Source organism: Pseudorasbora parva, chromosome 5 (assembly GCF_024679245.1).
Source record: "Pseudorasbora parva isolate DD20220531a chromosome 5, ASM2467924v1, whole genome shotgun sequence".
Lineage (NCBI taxonomy): Eukaryota > Metazoa > Chordata > Actinopteri > Cypriniformes > Gobionidae > Pseudorasbora > Pseudorasbora parva.
In genome coordinates this window covers 28,400,567-28,417,667 of record NC_090176.1, presented here as the reverse complement: position 1 = coordinate 28,417,667, position 17,101 = coordinate 28,400,567, and the positions used below count along the sequence as shown (strand labels likewise).

General features: G+C 36.0%; 1 protein-coding gene across 1 annotated transcript in view; it reads right to left on the bottom strand.

The window, feature by feature from the left end:
• Positions 1 to 17,101, bottom strand: part of cntnap5a (contactin associated protein family member 5a) — a 109,657-nt gene that overhangs the window by 13,989 nt on the left and 78,567 nt on the right. The window contains exons 11-16 of the mRNA XM_067443764.1: positions 13,559 to 13,665; positions 11,580 to 11,699; positions 7,504 to 7,704; positions 2,324 to 2,480; positions 1,240 to 1,367; positions 887 to 1,057 (exon numbers count right to left, since the gene is read on the bottom strand). Of these exons, the coding sequence (XP_067299865.1) occupies positions 887 to 1,057; positions 1,240 to 1,367; positions 2,324 to 2,480; positions 7,504 to 7,704; positions 11,580 to 11,699; positions 13,559 to 13,665 (884 nt within the window). The remainder of the gene's footprint in view (positions 1 to 886; positions 1,058 to 1,239; positions 1,368 to 2,323; positions 2,481 to 7,503; positions 7,705 to 11,579; positions 11,700 to 13,558; positions 13,666 to 17,101) is intronic.

The window sequence follows — 17,101 nt, the reverse complement described above, 5'->3', positions numbered from 1 at the left end:
TTTGGTGTCTGAATAATGTTTGGATTGACTGTACATACATAGCACATATAAATACTACTATATAGCTAATATTCAAACGTTTGGGTTCAGTGCGATTTTTTTCAGTTCTTTTGAAATAATTAAGTGCACATATTTTATTTGAATTATTAATATTTATTGAAAAATACTAACCTCATACCAATAAATGTCAGGGTATATTAATATGTATGTAGACAACAGAACTGTTTGTCCTTTATGTAGAAAAAACTAACTCCCAAATTAAAAGAACTATTATTAGAATAAAACTTGAATGGACATGATGCCGCTAGCTTTATATGCTGAACAGATTTAATGTAGACTTTTATTTACATATAAGCATTCATCATTGCACACATCGGTTATGATAAATGGAGGCTTACGCATGTTTGCTTGATGTGCAAGAACCAATGAGGTTTGTTCTTGCATGGCAGCAGGTTTGGTTGAGCTTTTGTCCGCTGATCAATGTTTAAATGTGAATAAATATTAACATTATATTAAGCGATCATGTCTCTTCAGAAAATTTACACTAAAGCATTTAATTAATATGGATTAGTTTTATGATCTCTATATGAACTTTTTGAAGTCAAAGTGGTAGTTGCATAGATGGTCAATGGAGAGGAAAGAACTGGCTCAGATTTTATTAAAAAAATATCTTAATTTGTGTTCCAAAGATGAACGAAAGTCTTACAGGTTTGGAACAACACAAGAGTCAGTAAATGATGACAGAATGATGACCTTAAATCTTAATTTCTTTTTTAGATTTATGTGTTATATAAAATTATGTGTGCAATTAAAATTTCTAATTTCTTAAACAAAACCTTAGTATGACATTTCTACAGTCTTAAATATATAAGATGATGGGACTCACAGCTCAGCTCAACCCTAATAAAGTCTTGAATGCCCATGTTTTCCAGGAAGATCCCAGAGGGGGAAGCAGTCTTGAAGTAGAAGGAGACATCGAGGGAAAGCTCCGCCTGAAGGGCTGGGAACTGCAGACTTGAAGCTGCTTGATAAAAAGATACAGCATTCCACAGGGACTCTAATAGGGAGGAAAAACGATATATGTCATATTTGATAGTTTGGACCGTTTACATATTCCTTTAGAATTATCTGCTATCTGTCATCTTGTTTTCTTTCTCTCGCTTTTCCTCTTATTCTCTTTTAAACATCAAACCCTGTCATGTTTGACAACAGTAGATCAGTTCAGTTCAGTTTACGTACTGTCACCGGAGCACTGCAAGGGCCCTACGACATACATGGCTTCTGAGCCTAGCCTGTAAGTATCACCAATCACAATCTCCCGCACTGGCAAGTGCTCCTTATATGAGAGGACACCAGTGTCATTCTCCCTGTAATCAAAAGCACAAATTCAAAACAGTCCTAACAATCGATGCATAAGGCAACAAGTCCATTGAGACAGCATTTAGGCAAAAAAAAAAAAAAAAGAAAAAAAAAAAGACAATGGTTCACATTCACTAATCCCTTAGCCTATGCATATACTTATGGGCTTTTAATGCAGAAATCATGCAAAAATAATCAACTTACTTTATATGTATGATGCATTTTAGAAATAAAATCTAAAAAAAAATGGATATACTATATATGTACTACATTTCAAAAGTTCGGGTGGTTAAGATTTTTTTTTTTTTGTTATGGAATTACTTTTATTCGGCAATGATTAAATTGATCAATTGTGTCAGCAAAGACTTAAATATATACAAAAAATATTTTATATAAATTTAATTTCTATTAATCAAAGAAACTAGAAAGATATTTATTTACAATGTTTCTACAAAATATTAAGCACCACAACTATAAAGATTCTTGAACATCAACTGATAATATTAGAATGATTTCTGAAAGGTATGTGACACTAAAGACTGAAGTAATAATGCTGAAATTTCAGCTTTGCATCACATAAATTACATTGAAAACAGGATTTCAGAATATTACTGTTTTACTGTATTTTAAAGATACAAATAATACAAATAAATACAGCTTTGGTGAGCATAAGCAATGCAATTAAAATTATAATATTTATATTTTACATTATAAATGTAGTAAATTAGTGACACTAAAATAAGTCTTATTTCAGAGTAACAAAAATTATAACAGGATCTGGTATTTCTGAATAAAAGTAGTCGCATATAAAAGTTGTTTACTGTTTTTCATCAGGTGTTGAGCCTCGTCTAACCACATAATTGCGCAACTTGTGTGTAATTATCAGTGAATGAGACCCAGTGTTAGTAAAAGTAAGGTCCATCTCTGTAATCTAACAGACAATGAGTTGCATTTGCCTTGTTACCATGACACTCTGTCTGCATCACAGTTGCAAAAGTAGTTCATGTCGGCACAGTTCTCTTCCAGACCGCAGGAGCACTGCTGCACCCCTGGCTGGTATCCACCCCAGTAGGTCCTCTTCTCTCCTCTGCGGTCCACCCACCAGGACAGAGGGGTCCCGTCTGCAACAACACCAGACTTACTTAAATTATGGAGAACCTCTATAAGTATGTAAGACTCAAGAAATATAACATTTACAGTGAAACAATGCACAACAAATTAATTGCTATTTTAGACCTGTACAGTTCTGTCCTCTACCTTCTACCAAAATAATAGACAGTTTCATGCATATTGTCGGTAATATCTATCTATCTATCTATCTATCTATCTATCTATCTATCTATCTATCTATCTATCTATCTATCTATCTATCTATCTATCTATCTATCTATCTATCTATCTATCTATCTATCTATCTATCTATCTATCTATCTATCTATCTATCTATCTATCTATCTATATATATATATATATATATATATATATATATATATATATATATATATATATATATTGCATATTGTTTTTAGTGTTTAAATAACAATGTGGGGTATGGAAACATAATGTCTATTGCAACTGACTAATTCACACATGGACATTATATATCTTTTTACTTACTGTTACCCCAGTTACAACTAGCCTATATAACCTAGGCATTATAAATGAAACATCACATGATATAGCAAAAAAACATGTTAAAGGAAAATTTCAATGAGGAAATAAATAAGCAAAACAACAACAATTATATAGGATCTTCCCTACAGTGGTCCACACAAATTAAAATGGAAACAAATTGGTTACAATTGTAAGGTAAAGTGACAATAAAACAATAAACATGACAATAGTTACTTGATGGCAGTGACTACCCGGGAAATGTGATAGCATTGATTTATTTAAAAGAGAAAAATGTGCACTCTCAAGAATATACCTGATCTTTAAACTGACTGTTTAATTTAGCACACTAAATCAGAAACACTTGTGATGAGGTGTGGTACTGTAATAATGACTTCCAATAAATCTTTGGTCTGCACTGCATATTAACGCCAAGTGAAATTTAATCTGGGCAGTAATTATGGTTTCAGACTGGGATGACTGCCAGACTAAAAATAAATATATGGATATTCTTTCATTATCTGCTAGCTTATGAACTACAAGACATCTGTAACTTAAATACAATTATATTTGGGATTTCAGCTTGCACATTTCAGCATTTAATCAAATCTACTGAGACCTGCCTCCTGAATGTGAGTGAGTGAGAAACACTATTTACACTATATGTGATACCACAATGAGTTGTGCTGTGGTTATAATAATAATAAAAAAAGATAAAATAATTAATCTCTAATCTGAAATGAAAAACTCTGAAGACAGCAACCCTCAAAATAAATATTTTAATTGTGTTAAATGTGATAGAAAACAAACAACACATTTATTTGTTATGCCTTTAACATCTAGGGCCCAATTTTAACGTAGAGTAAATGATCTGAAGTGCATGGTGCAGGTGCACGGTCGTGCCTCCGGTGTGCTGATCCACTCGCCCAATGAAGCCTGCTTGCTTGTCATTACTGCGAATAGATAGGCTAATTCCGATAAATGCAATGGCTATTCATTATGAAACGTAGGCATTTTTATTCTTATGTACACAATAATCATCTTTTATGATAACTGCATCAGGTTGAAATTAGCAAAAAACACATTGCGCCGGGTGTATGATAAGGCCCTTAATATTTCCATTTTACTACTGCTATATGTAATTTAGAAATCCAAAAGATAATTTTCATCATGAAATATACTATAACTACTACTACTACTACTACTACTACTACTACTACTAATAATAATAATAATAATAATAATACTTCCAACATAACTAACTATATAATCTGAAAAAATCTCTCTCTATATATGTTTTATCTGTTGAGAAATATTCACATTGCATGTTCAACTTATATAATTTTACACTCGTTGAATTTAAATTAATTTCTAGTATTCACATCTGAAAATAAGTGCTGAGAAAAGTTCATTTTAAAAGTAATGTGTTACATTATTACGGTGCTTTCTAAAAAAAAGTAACATTGCGTTACTTAGTTACTTTTTATAGAAAGTAATGCTTTACTTTTTCTCACCTGGGCTGGGCTTGCTTTTATATATATATATATATATCAAATGTCTCGGTTACGTATGTAACCCTCATTCCCTGAAGGAGGTAATCGAGATGTACATCAGAACTGACCGACGAATTGGGATCTGTTTTCAGAGACCAATCTACTTTGAGTGATTTAAAATGAGCCAATAGACATTAGCAAGCGGTTCATGCATTCCATGCACCGCCCTGCAGCAGAATACCGGAATCATTGCTTTTCAATTGAGGAGACGAGACTAGCAACTCGGCCTTCAGCTGAAGCATAGCACCTGGTGACAAGGACAGACATCTCCATTCCCTCCTTCAGGGAACGAGGGTTACATACGTAACCGAAACGTTCCCTTTCAGTCGGTCACGTTCGACGTACCATCCAATATCCAGTGAGCTAACTTCTGCTTGGAGACAGCATTTCCCTTCTGCTGGCCTCCATAACAGATGAAGGTCTGTTCTGCTCTGAGGTCCTGAAGCTTTGAGTCCGGTCAACGTAAGTGTGCAGGGCGCGGACGAGACACAACAAAGCCATGGCTGGGTCTGCCTCCTCCGCAATGGCTGCCTCTGCGGCTTTCGTGAAGACACGAGGCGACAGGGACAGCCCGAAGGGTAAGACTTTGTACTGATATGCCCTCCCCTCAAACGCAAAGTGAAGGAACGGTCTGTGTCGAGGAAGGACAGAGACATGAAAGTACGCGTCCTTCAGGTTGACTACTGCAAACCAATCCCGGGGACAGATGAATTCGAAAATGCGTTTCTGCGTTAACATTCTGAACGGAAGTTTGTGCAGGGCCCGATTCAGAACACGCAGTTCCAGGATTGGCCGTAACCCAGCCCTTTTGTTGGGTACAATGAAGTAGAGGCTGCAGAACCCCGTCTTCATATTGGCTGGAGGAACCCGCTTGACCGTTTTCTTTACCAGCAGGACATCAAACTCTTACTGCAAGCCACGCATCATGAGAGAACATGAACAACCCACAAACACAGTCCCAACATGCTTGTGATGTGATAGGGAGGTGGGGGCCCACGAGATGCATCGGGCGGGGAAGCCCCACTATAATCCTCAGGTCACCACGCTTATTAACCAAAGTAGCCCTTTTCTGGTGCATCAGAAAAGGAACTAGATCAGGGAATAGGCAAAGGAACTCAACCTCGTTTGAGGTATCAGAGTCTCGACCAAACATCTAGAGGGCCGAGTGATGCGCGCTGGTTGCCGTGACAACCCTCGCTGTCAGCCGGCACTCAATGGCACACAGACCTCACGAGAAAAGTGATGCGAACAACGTGCCGACGTGACCATGTTCTCCTGAGAGAGCACGGACCACCCACAAAATAAATCTCACATGTTTACATGTGAGAGAGATCGTGGCCATCAAATGAGGACAGGAACAACCACAACCAGGAACACACGGTTTGAATGACATTTTGAATGAAAAAGACGCAGGGTCAAACCGTGTTGCTCTTTTAGAAGTGCTGAAGCACTCACAGCAGTCCGATTGCAAGCCTGCGTGTGAGCACTCAAAGATCGGAAACGGCCAGCCAACCAACACAGGAACAAGTTTATGTTGCAGCGGCCACTCTCTGACTCGTGCCGTCACAACAGCACCCAGGTAGGAGAGCGATCCTTCTTGAGACTCGTCTAAACACTCTTCGTAGAAACAGCTTGATACAACAGAACATTCGGCTCCGAATTAAAAAGCAATAATGCGGTATTCCACTTCCGTATTTATACCCCAGTGGAATGCGTGAACCGCATGCCAATGTCCATTGGCTAGTTTTTAATCACTCAATGTAGATTGGTCTCTGAAAACAGATCCCAATTCGTCAGTCAATTCCGACGTACGACGAACGTGACCAACTGAAAGGGAACAAAACAGAAGTTCTCGTTTTGGCAAATGTAAAAGCTCTTTCACACCAGAAGTGAAATGAATAAGCCTCAGACCAAAGGAAGTTCAAGACCAACTTTCAGCTGTGCTGCCATTCTGGATTGCAGAAGAATAGGATGCAGGAGAAGCGATTATAAATTGCTGATATAAACTTCAGCAATTATAATTTTTTTTTTTTTTAAAAGACACAAATGTGAAGGATTTTTTGCTTTTAGTCTACATTTAGAACTACAATAGCCATCATACTTACACAGCGCACACATGCCTTTGTACTCACTCAATATTTCTCTCAACAGAGCAAGAGTGCTGTCAGTCAATAAATGGGAAACTTGCATTTCTTATTTGAAAAAGCAACTTTAACAGCAAATCTAAAAAGTAATGTGCTACTTTAGTTACTTGAAAAAAATAATCTGATTACGTAACTTGTGTTACTTAATACATAGTAATGTTACCCCCAACACTGTAAATAAGTGAACAAGGCATTTGCCTACTTAGCTGACTAAGATATCACACTTTTAATAGATAGTAAGGGACAGGGAGTAAAATTGCCTTTCAAAAGCAACACAATTAATAATGCTTTTCTTTCAAGACAGCTGAATTTTTTTATGATACAATAGGTAGGGAATAATAATCTTGTTTATAGTCAGCAGTGACATGATATGCCTCAGGGGAACTGAGAAGCATCAATTTTTCATAAACTGAGGAAAACTGCACATGATTCTCTTCAAGAGCTGCCAAATCTGAAATAACAGCTTTTCAAAATCTCCCTCTTCCTTCCTGCAGACGCTGGATGACCATTATGACCCATATGCGTTTGGTGAGATGTTAATGAAGCATATTTTTTTGCATAACTATATTTTCTATTCATGCACTTCCTTAAATGTATCTGTCTTTATGTATTTTCTCATGATGCTTTGACAGATCAAAATGTATGCATGCACATTTTTCTTTAAGAGTGGCATGTCTAATTTTGATTCATGTTACAAAGCTCATTATAATTCAGAAAGAATAAAGATAATTAAGAAACATTTTTGCTATCAACTTCAGCAAGTGACAAAATCAATATAGCATATTTAGCATCGATTGTTCTTTCAACAACATTGAGAGACTAAGACCAGCACTTACCCCAGGGGTTAAAGAGCCGTGACCTTCTGCAGTGGTAGGCGATTCTCTGCTCACAGTGTTCTGACAGAGACACCAGGCCCTTCAGCTGTTCAGATGAGGCGCTATAATTGAACCATCCAACATGTGGCTTCTGCTGTGTAGAGCCTCGTACTCTGACTGCATTCGAGCTGTTGTGACGAACCACCGTCCACACTTTGTTCCCTGAAAAATGTGATGCTCTCCATTATTCAACATTCATCGTTCAGGACATATAAAAGGTACAAAACAAATGATTGTCTTTTTTATAATTTAAAAATAGGATACACTGAACCAAATGTATTAATAGGTTGCACCTATCACGTCAAGAGTTGATGGGTAATTATGGATCTGTAAACTTCAATAAACAGATTATTGGCGTTGTTAAAGTTATAGCTTTTTTTAACCTGAGCTCAATTGCTAAAGTAAAGCATTTTCTATCCAGAAAAGATTTGGAAATTGTGGTTCACTTCTTTATCTCATCATATATATTGGTCTTCCCAATGCCTTAGCCCGCATGCAGTCAGTGCAACATGCAGTAGCAAGGCTCTTAAAAGGGGAGAGAAAGAGAGACCATATTACCCCTGTACTGCAACCCTTAGGTTGGCTTCCTGTTAAATTCCAGATTGATTGTAAAATTCTCCTGTTTATCTCTCCTGTTCCCTCAATGAAAAGGTGTGGACAGTCATTTAGTCTAATGTATTGCATATGCATTTTTTGGAGTTTCCCTTTTAAAATGTATGGCAGAAGAGTATTTAAATAAATCATGCAATGTGAGAATTTACTTAAAAGATTATTGTTCAAGGGGGGGTGAAATGCTGTTTCATGCATACTGAGCTTTTTACACTGTTAAAGACTTGGATTCCCATCCTAAACATAGACAAAGTTTCAAAAACTAATGTTGGACGTTTGATGAAGTATTTCTGTGTTAAAAATACTCCTTCCGGTTTCTCACATGTTTCGGCGAGTTTTTTTTCGAGTATGGGTCTACTTGACGTTAATAGATCGGAAGGTCCTTGTATGGGCCGTACGGGCTCTTCTCCCGGTAGGGTGCGCGCGCGCGTGACTAGAGCGAGAGAGAGGAAATGCACGCCGTAAACAGTCTCTCAGGTGCAGATCCAGTCGTCCGTGAACACTTATGTGGCGCGCCGCGCTCCACTTTATTCCTATGGGAGACGTCGAGCGACTTCAACGCTTCAGCACAGCATTCCGGGAAGGCAGCGCTGCATTCGAACCGATTTGAACGCAGAAATGACGGGAAGCTTCACAACATCGTTTCAGTCGCGTCTCAAAGTGGATTTACACGCCACTGCTGTCAAAGGACTTCACCAAATCATACCAAAGAAGTGTGGTTTTGACGGAGCGGTCCCAGCGATAAAGGTTTGCTCCTGCTTTGGAAGCAGCCGGTGAGTTAAACTGCTTCAAATGTCTATGCTGTTGGCTACCGTCGCGTGAATAAACATCAGTAAACGACACGATCGTGTGCTTCGTCATTCAAATGCGCTAATGGTTACTCCCTTGTTGTTCATTTGTATAACTTACACTAGTCTGACGTGCAAAACCGTTTTGCTTGCTACTTCTAAGGACTAGTCGCATACAATAGTCCATAAACCGAATCATGTCCTCATAAACTGCCAGTAAAGACACAGAAATGTGGAGAGGCCACTAAATACAGTACATACCACAGAGACGGATGTCCTGATGTTGCCGTTTCTCCTGTTCAATTTATTTCTGCCTCAGATTTGATTCTGGATCATTATCTGTATTAGCTGAGATAGCCATGAGTTTCTCCACGCTTGAGGACGTCACCACTTTGCGCGCTTGTCATTCTTTAGCTCCGCCCACACGATACGCCTCCAGCCGCTCGTTTTTTTCCGGAAAGACTCGGAACAGCCTATATTTCTTTTATAAATATGACAAAACTAAAGACTTTTCGGAGATATGAAGGATGCAATACTACTCTATAGGTACTCAAGATTGACATGAGATTGACTGAAACTGAGTGTTTCACCCCCCCTTTAATGTCTCATAGCTGCAAGCTGGAACAGTTCCGTGAACGTCGCTAAGGAGGGATAAAGGTCTCAACTTCAAATCCTAAAGGAGCATTTAGCATTTAGTAAAAAAGCATTTCTGCATTTCAGTAGATGCTGTATGCTGTGCTGTTTCAAATTTGGGGTGTATTTTATGCTGTATGTGATTACAATTTAATGTTAACACTTTATTTTAGGGTTGAATTCTCACTATTAACTTGTTAATTATTAGCATGCATAAAATATTGGCTGTTAATTAGAAGTTATAAAGCACATATTAATGCTTTATTTTACATAACCTCATTCTACTTCACTCAAAAAAATGCTGTTTAATCCTGCGGTTGGGTTAAATATTTGCTTAAGACAACCCAATCGCTGGGTTAAAACAACCCAACTGCTGGGTTAGTCCATATTTGACCCAATATTGGGTTGTTTTTTACTCCAAAATTTTAAGGGAGTGTTCCCTTAATCCTTAAGCACTGTAAAAGCTACTTTGCTAACTATTAATAAGCAGTATTTAGGAGTTTATTGAGGCAAAAGTCATAGTTAATAGTGAATATGTTTTCCCAAAGTGTTATTAAGTTACCAGCCATTTATAACTTAGATAGACAAAACTAAAAAATATCAGAAATAAACCAGATTATAATAATCACTGCTTCCATTTAAATATGGGAATTCTGAATGGCTTGCAGTTTTACAAGTTATCCAGATTCCACAAGGTTTGCAGAAACCCTAAATAGAAAATAAAATAGAAATAAAAACTGAATTCTCAGTGACCTCTTATAAAACCACTTTTGTTTTATAAAACAAATTCAGCACACTCCAAAATAAATATTTCATCAGAAACATGCTGAATGTCAGCCTTGATTAGCCAGAGTCTCAATTCATAAAGTAATCAGCAAGCAATTTCCTCACAAAAGTCGAAGTACTACATTTGGTTTATTAAAGCCCCTCTTCCCTTGACATTCATTGAAGAAGCACACAGGACGAGTCATTCAGTTCTTATCTTCTGAAGTTCAAGCAGTGAATCTAATCACTGGTATACAAAAAAGTTCACCTCAAGAATGAGTTTGAATTTACTGTAAGTATTTAAAAGAACAACTGTGAAAAACGAAACGGTGATCTATATTATCATATTTATTATCATATTTATATATTATTTATTATCCTATTTACTATTCATTTTAAATATCTTTACATCTGTATATTTCTATTTCGTTTGCATCTGTTGATTATTATTTTTGGTTAGGGCTGTCTGACTGGAAGAGATTGGAAAAGGAGAGCAGTGTGCTTCTCTTCATTCTGCTTGTGTTAGCAGACAGTGCAAAGAAGCGGACTCAAGAGAGAGGAGGCTCTGTAAGGCAAAGGTAACGTCTCCTACAGGAGCCCGTCATGGAGCAGGTTCGCAATGTCTCCTGGACCTTCCATCTCTTCCATCTGAGATAGGGGTACCCGAATTTAGAGAATCAGCCAGATAGGGATCTATTTATCACCATTTTATTTGTATGTTTTAAATTCTCTTTACAGCTCTTTTAATTATCCTTGTTTCTATTTTTAATTCTTACACATCACTATTTTGATTCATTTCTATGTAAAGCACTTTGAATTGCCATTGGGTATGAAATGTGCTATATAAAATAAACTTGCCTTGCCTATTTAATATGAAGCATAGACATTATTTGAGCCACAATACTGAAAAAAATGCACAGTCGTCAAGCCTACTCATAAATATTTGTCCCAAGCTGTTGATAATGTGATTTAATGTAATGTGATTTAATGTTTAAGACGTGTGACCCTCTTTACACTTTGTTTTGCAAATGTTGGAAGCTCCTGGTTGGAGGGCATAATTTATGAATCATAAGCCACCAAATCTGGCTAGTGAGTTATGTATTACCCGCCACAGTTGGTGGGTTGGGTGTTTATTTCAAAGCCTGTGTATAGTGAATATAGTGCCTATAAAACACGTGGGAAATATATAACAGTTTTGTCAAATATATCATTTGAGGTGGGGTGAAGACAGGAATAACAGACCTGTAATATTGCAGTAGACCTGAACAGGATCAAGAGGGCCACTTCCATCAGGATCTATAGAGAAATATCCAGATGTGCTCCCTGCAAGCCTGTAGTGTTCACATGAAGCTTCATAGACGGCTAGGAATGCAAACAGTGAATAAACGATTTCATCAAAGCACCTAAAACATTTCACAAACAAGATCAAGGCCATTGTTTGAGTCTTCTTTACAGTGCTGTTTAGATGTATGTATTTTTACAGACATCTAAAAAAGAGTCCTGTTAAAAACAGGTATCTTCAAATACAGGATCAAAGCTTCCAATAAATGCATTTCTGTCAGGACCACTATTGTCAAAGATGATTGACATTTAGCATACAATTTGCCTTGTTGGTCTGGTTCTGTTCTGGGCAAGAGTTCAAGAAGCGTGGACAAGAGCAGGGAGAGCAGCTATAAACCCTCCTTAGGGTAAACAGAACAGATCCAACATAATGTATTGCAGATATCATTAATGTTCTTAATGACAATCATTCAATGTAATAACATAATTGAGAAATGAGAAATGAGTATTAGGACAAATCCTGACTGGACAACATACAAACTACCAGTCAAAAGTTTGAGAACGGAAATATTTTTTTAATGTTTTTAAAGCAGTCTCTTCTGCTAACCAAGGCTGCATTTATGTTATTTAAAAAAAAAAAACAAGCTGTAATTTTGTGAAATATTATTAAAATGTAAAATAACTTTTCTATTTGAATATATTGTAAAATGCAATTTATTTCTGTGATGCAAAGCTGAATTTTCAGCATCATTCCTCCAGTCTTCAGTGTCACATGATCCTTCAGAAATCCCTCTAATATGATGATTTGCTGCTCAAGAAATATTTATGATTATTATCAATGTTGAAAACAGCTGCTTGATGCTTGATTCAGGCTTGATGAGCAGAACAATTTTCTTTCTAAAACAATGAAAATAGTCGTTTCCAAACTTTTGACCAGTAGTGTACTGTATATGCTGTGATAGGCATCATAGATGGGACCTGTCAGAACTTATACTACACTTGATTTGATAATTTTCATACATGTCATGTCATGGTTTTTTTTTTTTTTTTTAATCGTGGGCCTGTTTTCAAGGGATACACTCTAATTCAAATACCCAAAGGGGATCTTGATTGTTGAAGTAAATTAAATTATGCATGATATATCAGCCTCCATACAGGTATCGGCCGATATATGTTCATGGTTACAGAAAATGTATATTGCTTTTATACATAATAAAGCCGATAAATAATAGATTATTTCTTTCAGCTGAGACACTTCAGATGTGCACTCTTCACCATGATGATATAAATAGCTTGAAATATGATTGGAATCACTTAAAAAAGGCAAATAAAGTTAAGTGCAAAGTGTGCATTGCAAGTCTGTCAGGCTACAAATTTGAAGTATTAAAGTCCAAATTTGGATTTAGACTTATTGTCCAATATATCGGTTATCGGCCTTCAAATATAAACGTTCAGTTATCGGTACCGGCAAAAGAATCCATAAATTTGGTTTTAAAAACAAATCCGGTTATCGGTGCATCCATAAATTAAATGTGACCCAGTAATTGTTTCTACAAACATGATTTCAAAAAAGTTTGGACACTGTTCAAAGTGTGAATAAAAACAAAATGCAATTATGTGGAAGTTTCACATTTGTGGATGAGCCAATATTTGGCAAGCCATTTCAAAATGTCTCACTTTCAACATTTGAAGTGTTATTTATATTCTATTGTGAATAAAATATAAGTTTATGAGATTTGTAAATGATTGCATTCTTTTTGTATTCACAATTTGTACAATGTTCCAATTTTTTGGAATCGGGTTTGTTATTAGTTTAACAAGTCTAAAAGTTAGGTGTTGTGAATAAAACCTTCCCAGAAATGCTGTGTGCACAGTAAATCTTGTATAATAAATAGACAGTGTGTGTGTTTGAAATGTAGGAATCGATTGCGCAGACCTACAGTTATGGCACGTAGCTCCACTGTATCCTGTACCAGTGCAATCACAGCTGAAAGAAGACCACGTCTGGGAACACTGGCTGCCATGCTCACAGAAATTATACAGACACCTGCCAGAGAAATGGAAGCAGAATACTGTGTAAAGAGATAAACAAACATTAAGTTCAATACAAATATACTGTGAAAAGAATGAGAACAAACGCAGTGTGACCACCGGTTACAATCGACAGAGGACCCACTACATGTCCATCTTAAGTCAAAATCAATTTTCTGAGACTAAGTATGTCAGTATTCAATTAAGTTGTCTGTTGCCAGCATTAATATAGTGGCCTCACAGCTTAGATGGCATCAAACAGTCTGTTAAATCAAGAGAATCATTGGGCTTTTGATAGAATATTTAATATCAAGTGCAGCTGGATCTAATTTAGAAAGGGTAAAATTAATATTTTGATTTGTGTGAGGAGAGTATCAGAGAAAGGGCTGATGTGATTGTTGCTTGACTGGAGAAAATGAATTTCCTTTTCAAAAATGTATTTGCTTTTCTATGAAAAGCACAAAAGTCATGATGGTTTATAATCTCATCTGTAACAAAATGAAACCTTTTACAAACGAAAGAGGAAAATAAACTAAACAAAAGCTAAAAGCTTACTCAATAGAGGCATTCAGTGTAGTATTTCATAACAACAAATGTTATCTTAACCAAGCATAGAATATTGAAAATAAACACTGTAAGGTGAATATTCATTTACAAAATAAAAATGTTTAGGATTTAGGATTGGATTTGGCCAATTTCAGCTCCTATCATCTCTTCTGTTTTCCTCAATGACAGTGCTACATGAGCACTTGACTTCTTCCGAGGGAATGGCTGTCGATAAACTAACACACACACAAAAATTGATATGCTTGCAGGAGACGTGCTGATTAATAGCACATTAATTTGTCTGCTTAACTTTCACAATTACCAGCCTTTTAGGCCTGCATATATTATTTCACAGAGCTCAGTTTGCACGTCTGGTCCCCGAAGAGCCCACTTTACGAGGCCTCCACGTGCAGTACAGCCATTCAAACAGCCATTAACCACTACAGGGAGAGTCAACTGCAGGCTGGATACTGTTTCAGGTGATGATTTCATTACCTATATGCTATTTCTAGTCATGCTTGGAAAAAGGCTTTGCTGGACCATAAAATTATGCCAACCAATGTGCAGAACTGCTCTGGAGCAATAAACCGCCCTGTGAAATTTTAGCGATAGAGGTTGCTGGTAATAGGACATTGTCAAAAGTAAAAGTCGATGACCTGAAAATTTGTTGTTAGGTTTGTGATGTGGAAAAAAACACTGGACACTGTCTGCGTTTTCAATGAATGATGGACAGCCGATCTCCATTGGTGATTTTAACTGGTCATATAAGTCCCATTAAGTGACATAATGGTCACTTTAATACTTCAGTAAAATAAAACATTTAGAACAGCATTAATATTATCAGCGATATAAAGCAATAACTGTAATATAGAGAAATGAATCATAGAGCTAACACATACATCAAAATGGGAATTAAAAGATAATTGTGACATGAGAATTAATGATGTCATTATCAATTGGACATGCACATCAATGTTTAGGAAGTTACAAGGACCTAAAAATAAGATGATACCCTTGCGAGGGACGGAGCCCCTCTTCAAATACAAAGGCTATACAATACCATTCAAAAGTTTGGGGTCAGTTTAAATAGATTAATACTTTTATTCCTCAAGGATGTATTAAATTGATCAAAAGTAACAGTAAAGACTTTGTTTTGTAAAGACTTTGTTACAAAAAAACACAAAAAAAACCTACTTAAAATGTATTGCTGTTTTTTTTGTTTTTTTTTGTGTGGCCATTACAGTAATAAACTTTATTTTAAATTAGTACAGTTAGTTTATTTGTTAAAAAAAGTAATAACTAAATGCAATATTTAACTACAGTCAAATTCATTATTTGACTTATTTTTTATCATATAATTGGACCCTGAACATTTCAAAAACATTAAAAAATCTTACGAACACCCACACTTTGAATGGTAATGTATCATGCATTAAATTATGTCTAACTAAAATCATTACTAGAATAGAATTACTATTTAAAAATATGTGGGAAAAAATGATGGAGTGACATAAATAAAGGATAAGTAAATACAATCCTTTAATAGGCTCCAGCATCCTAACAAGCTGTTCGGACAATAGATGGATATTTAAATTACTCACAAGTTATTTGAAAACCCCTGAACTAAACATCACATTACTAGCAAAAAACAATACCCCGAGGTATAAGGTAGTAGGAGGGGGACATTTCTTTATAAATATGTACTATTAACTAAATTTTTATATTATTTACTGTAAAATCAAAACAGAATTAAGTTAAAACATTGTGACTTTTAGTTCGTTTGCTCATTTGCAGATACCTCAACCTGAATTTAATTCCCATGTGTCACCACCTTCAGACAAAATAGGACTACATCATTAAAATAAAGAAATGGATGTCTTCCACTGAGGCTTCATTAAGTTCGAAAAATGTAAGTGCTAGACAAAAGGCGAAGAAAAAAACCCATGGTCTCCATGGAGAAGCTCTCTTTGACAATATCCAAACCCCAAAAGAGGGCAAAGCGTTGCAGGGGTCAGCTATTTTGGCACTTGATTATCAGAGACAGTCTGAGGCTGCGTACAGAGGGGACAGAGACGGAGGAAAGGTTCAGTCGAGCAGCCAGGAGCATTCGCCCTCTGGCAGGCTCACAAAAACTGTCACATAGCTCACAGCGGAGCCCCTCAGACTATGACAGCTGCTCATGAATGATTTAGACTTGCCACTGATGGAGGGATCTTGTCATGTTCATACAAGTTCACTATTAATAAAATCCCACTGTAGAGACAAGCCAGAGGGACATGTCCCTGCCGCCAAATAAAAACATACTGACTGACTTACGGTGATCTGGATAAAGTGAAGTGACTCGAGTGCTTCTGTAATAGAATAATACGTGCAAAAATACACTGAAGGTAAAAAATATTACTAGGATAGAACTTAAACCTATAACTTATAGTTATATATATATATATATATATATATATATATATATATATATAGTTATATAGTATATAACGATATATATTTTATTTTTATTTATTTTTGTATTTTTTTTTGTATTTTTTTTTTAAATTTAATTATTATTATTATTATTATTTTTGCAATGTTTGTAACCAAACACTTGCTGGTCCCAGTTGACTTCCATAGTATGAAAAAAAAAATACTATTGGAGTCAATGGGGACCAGAAAACTTTTGGTTGCCAACATTCTTTAAAACATCATCTTTTGCGTTCAACAGAACAAAGAAACTCATACATGGTTAAAACAATTTGAGGGTGAGACAATTATGACAGAATTTTCTTTCAGACCTGAATTGAGAATACTTTTTAAATTTCAGGTCAGTTACTAAATTTGAATTGAATTTGACCTAAGGTAGAGCGTAGGATGTAGAATTGCAATTGCAATACATTTTTAATTCACAGATATTCATG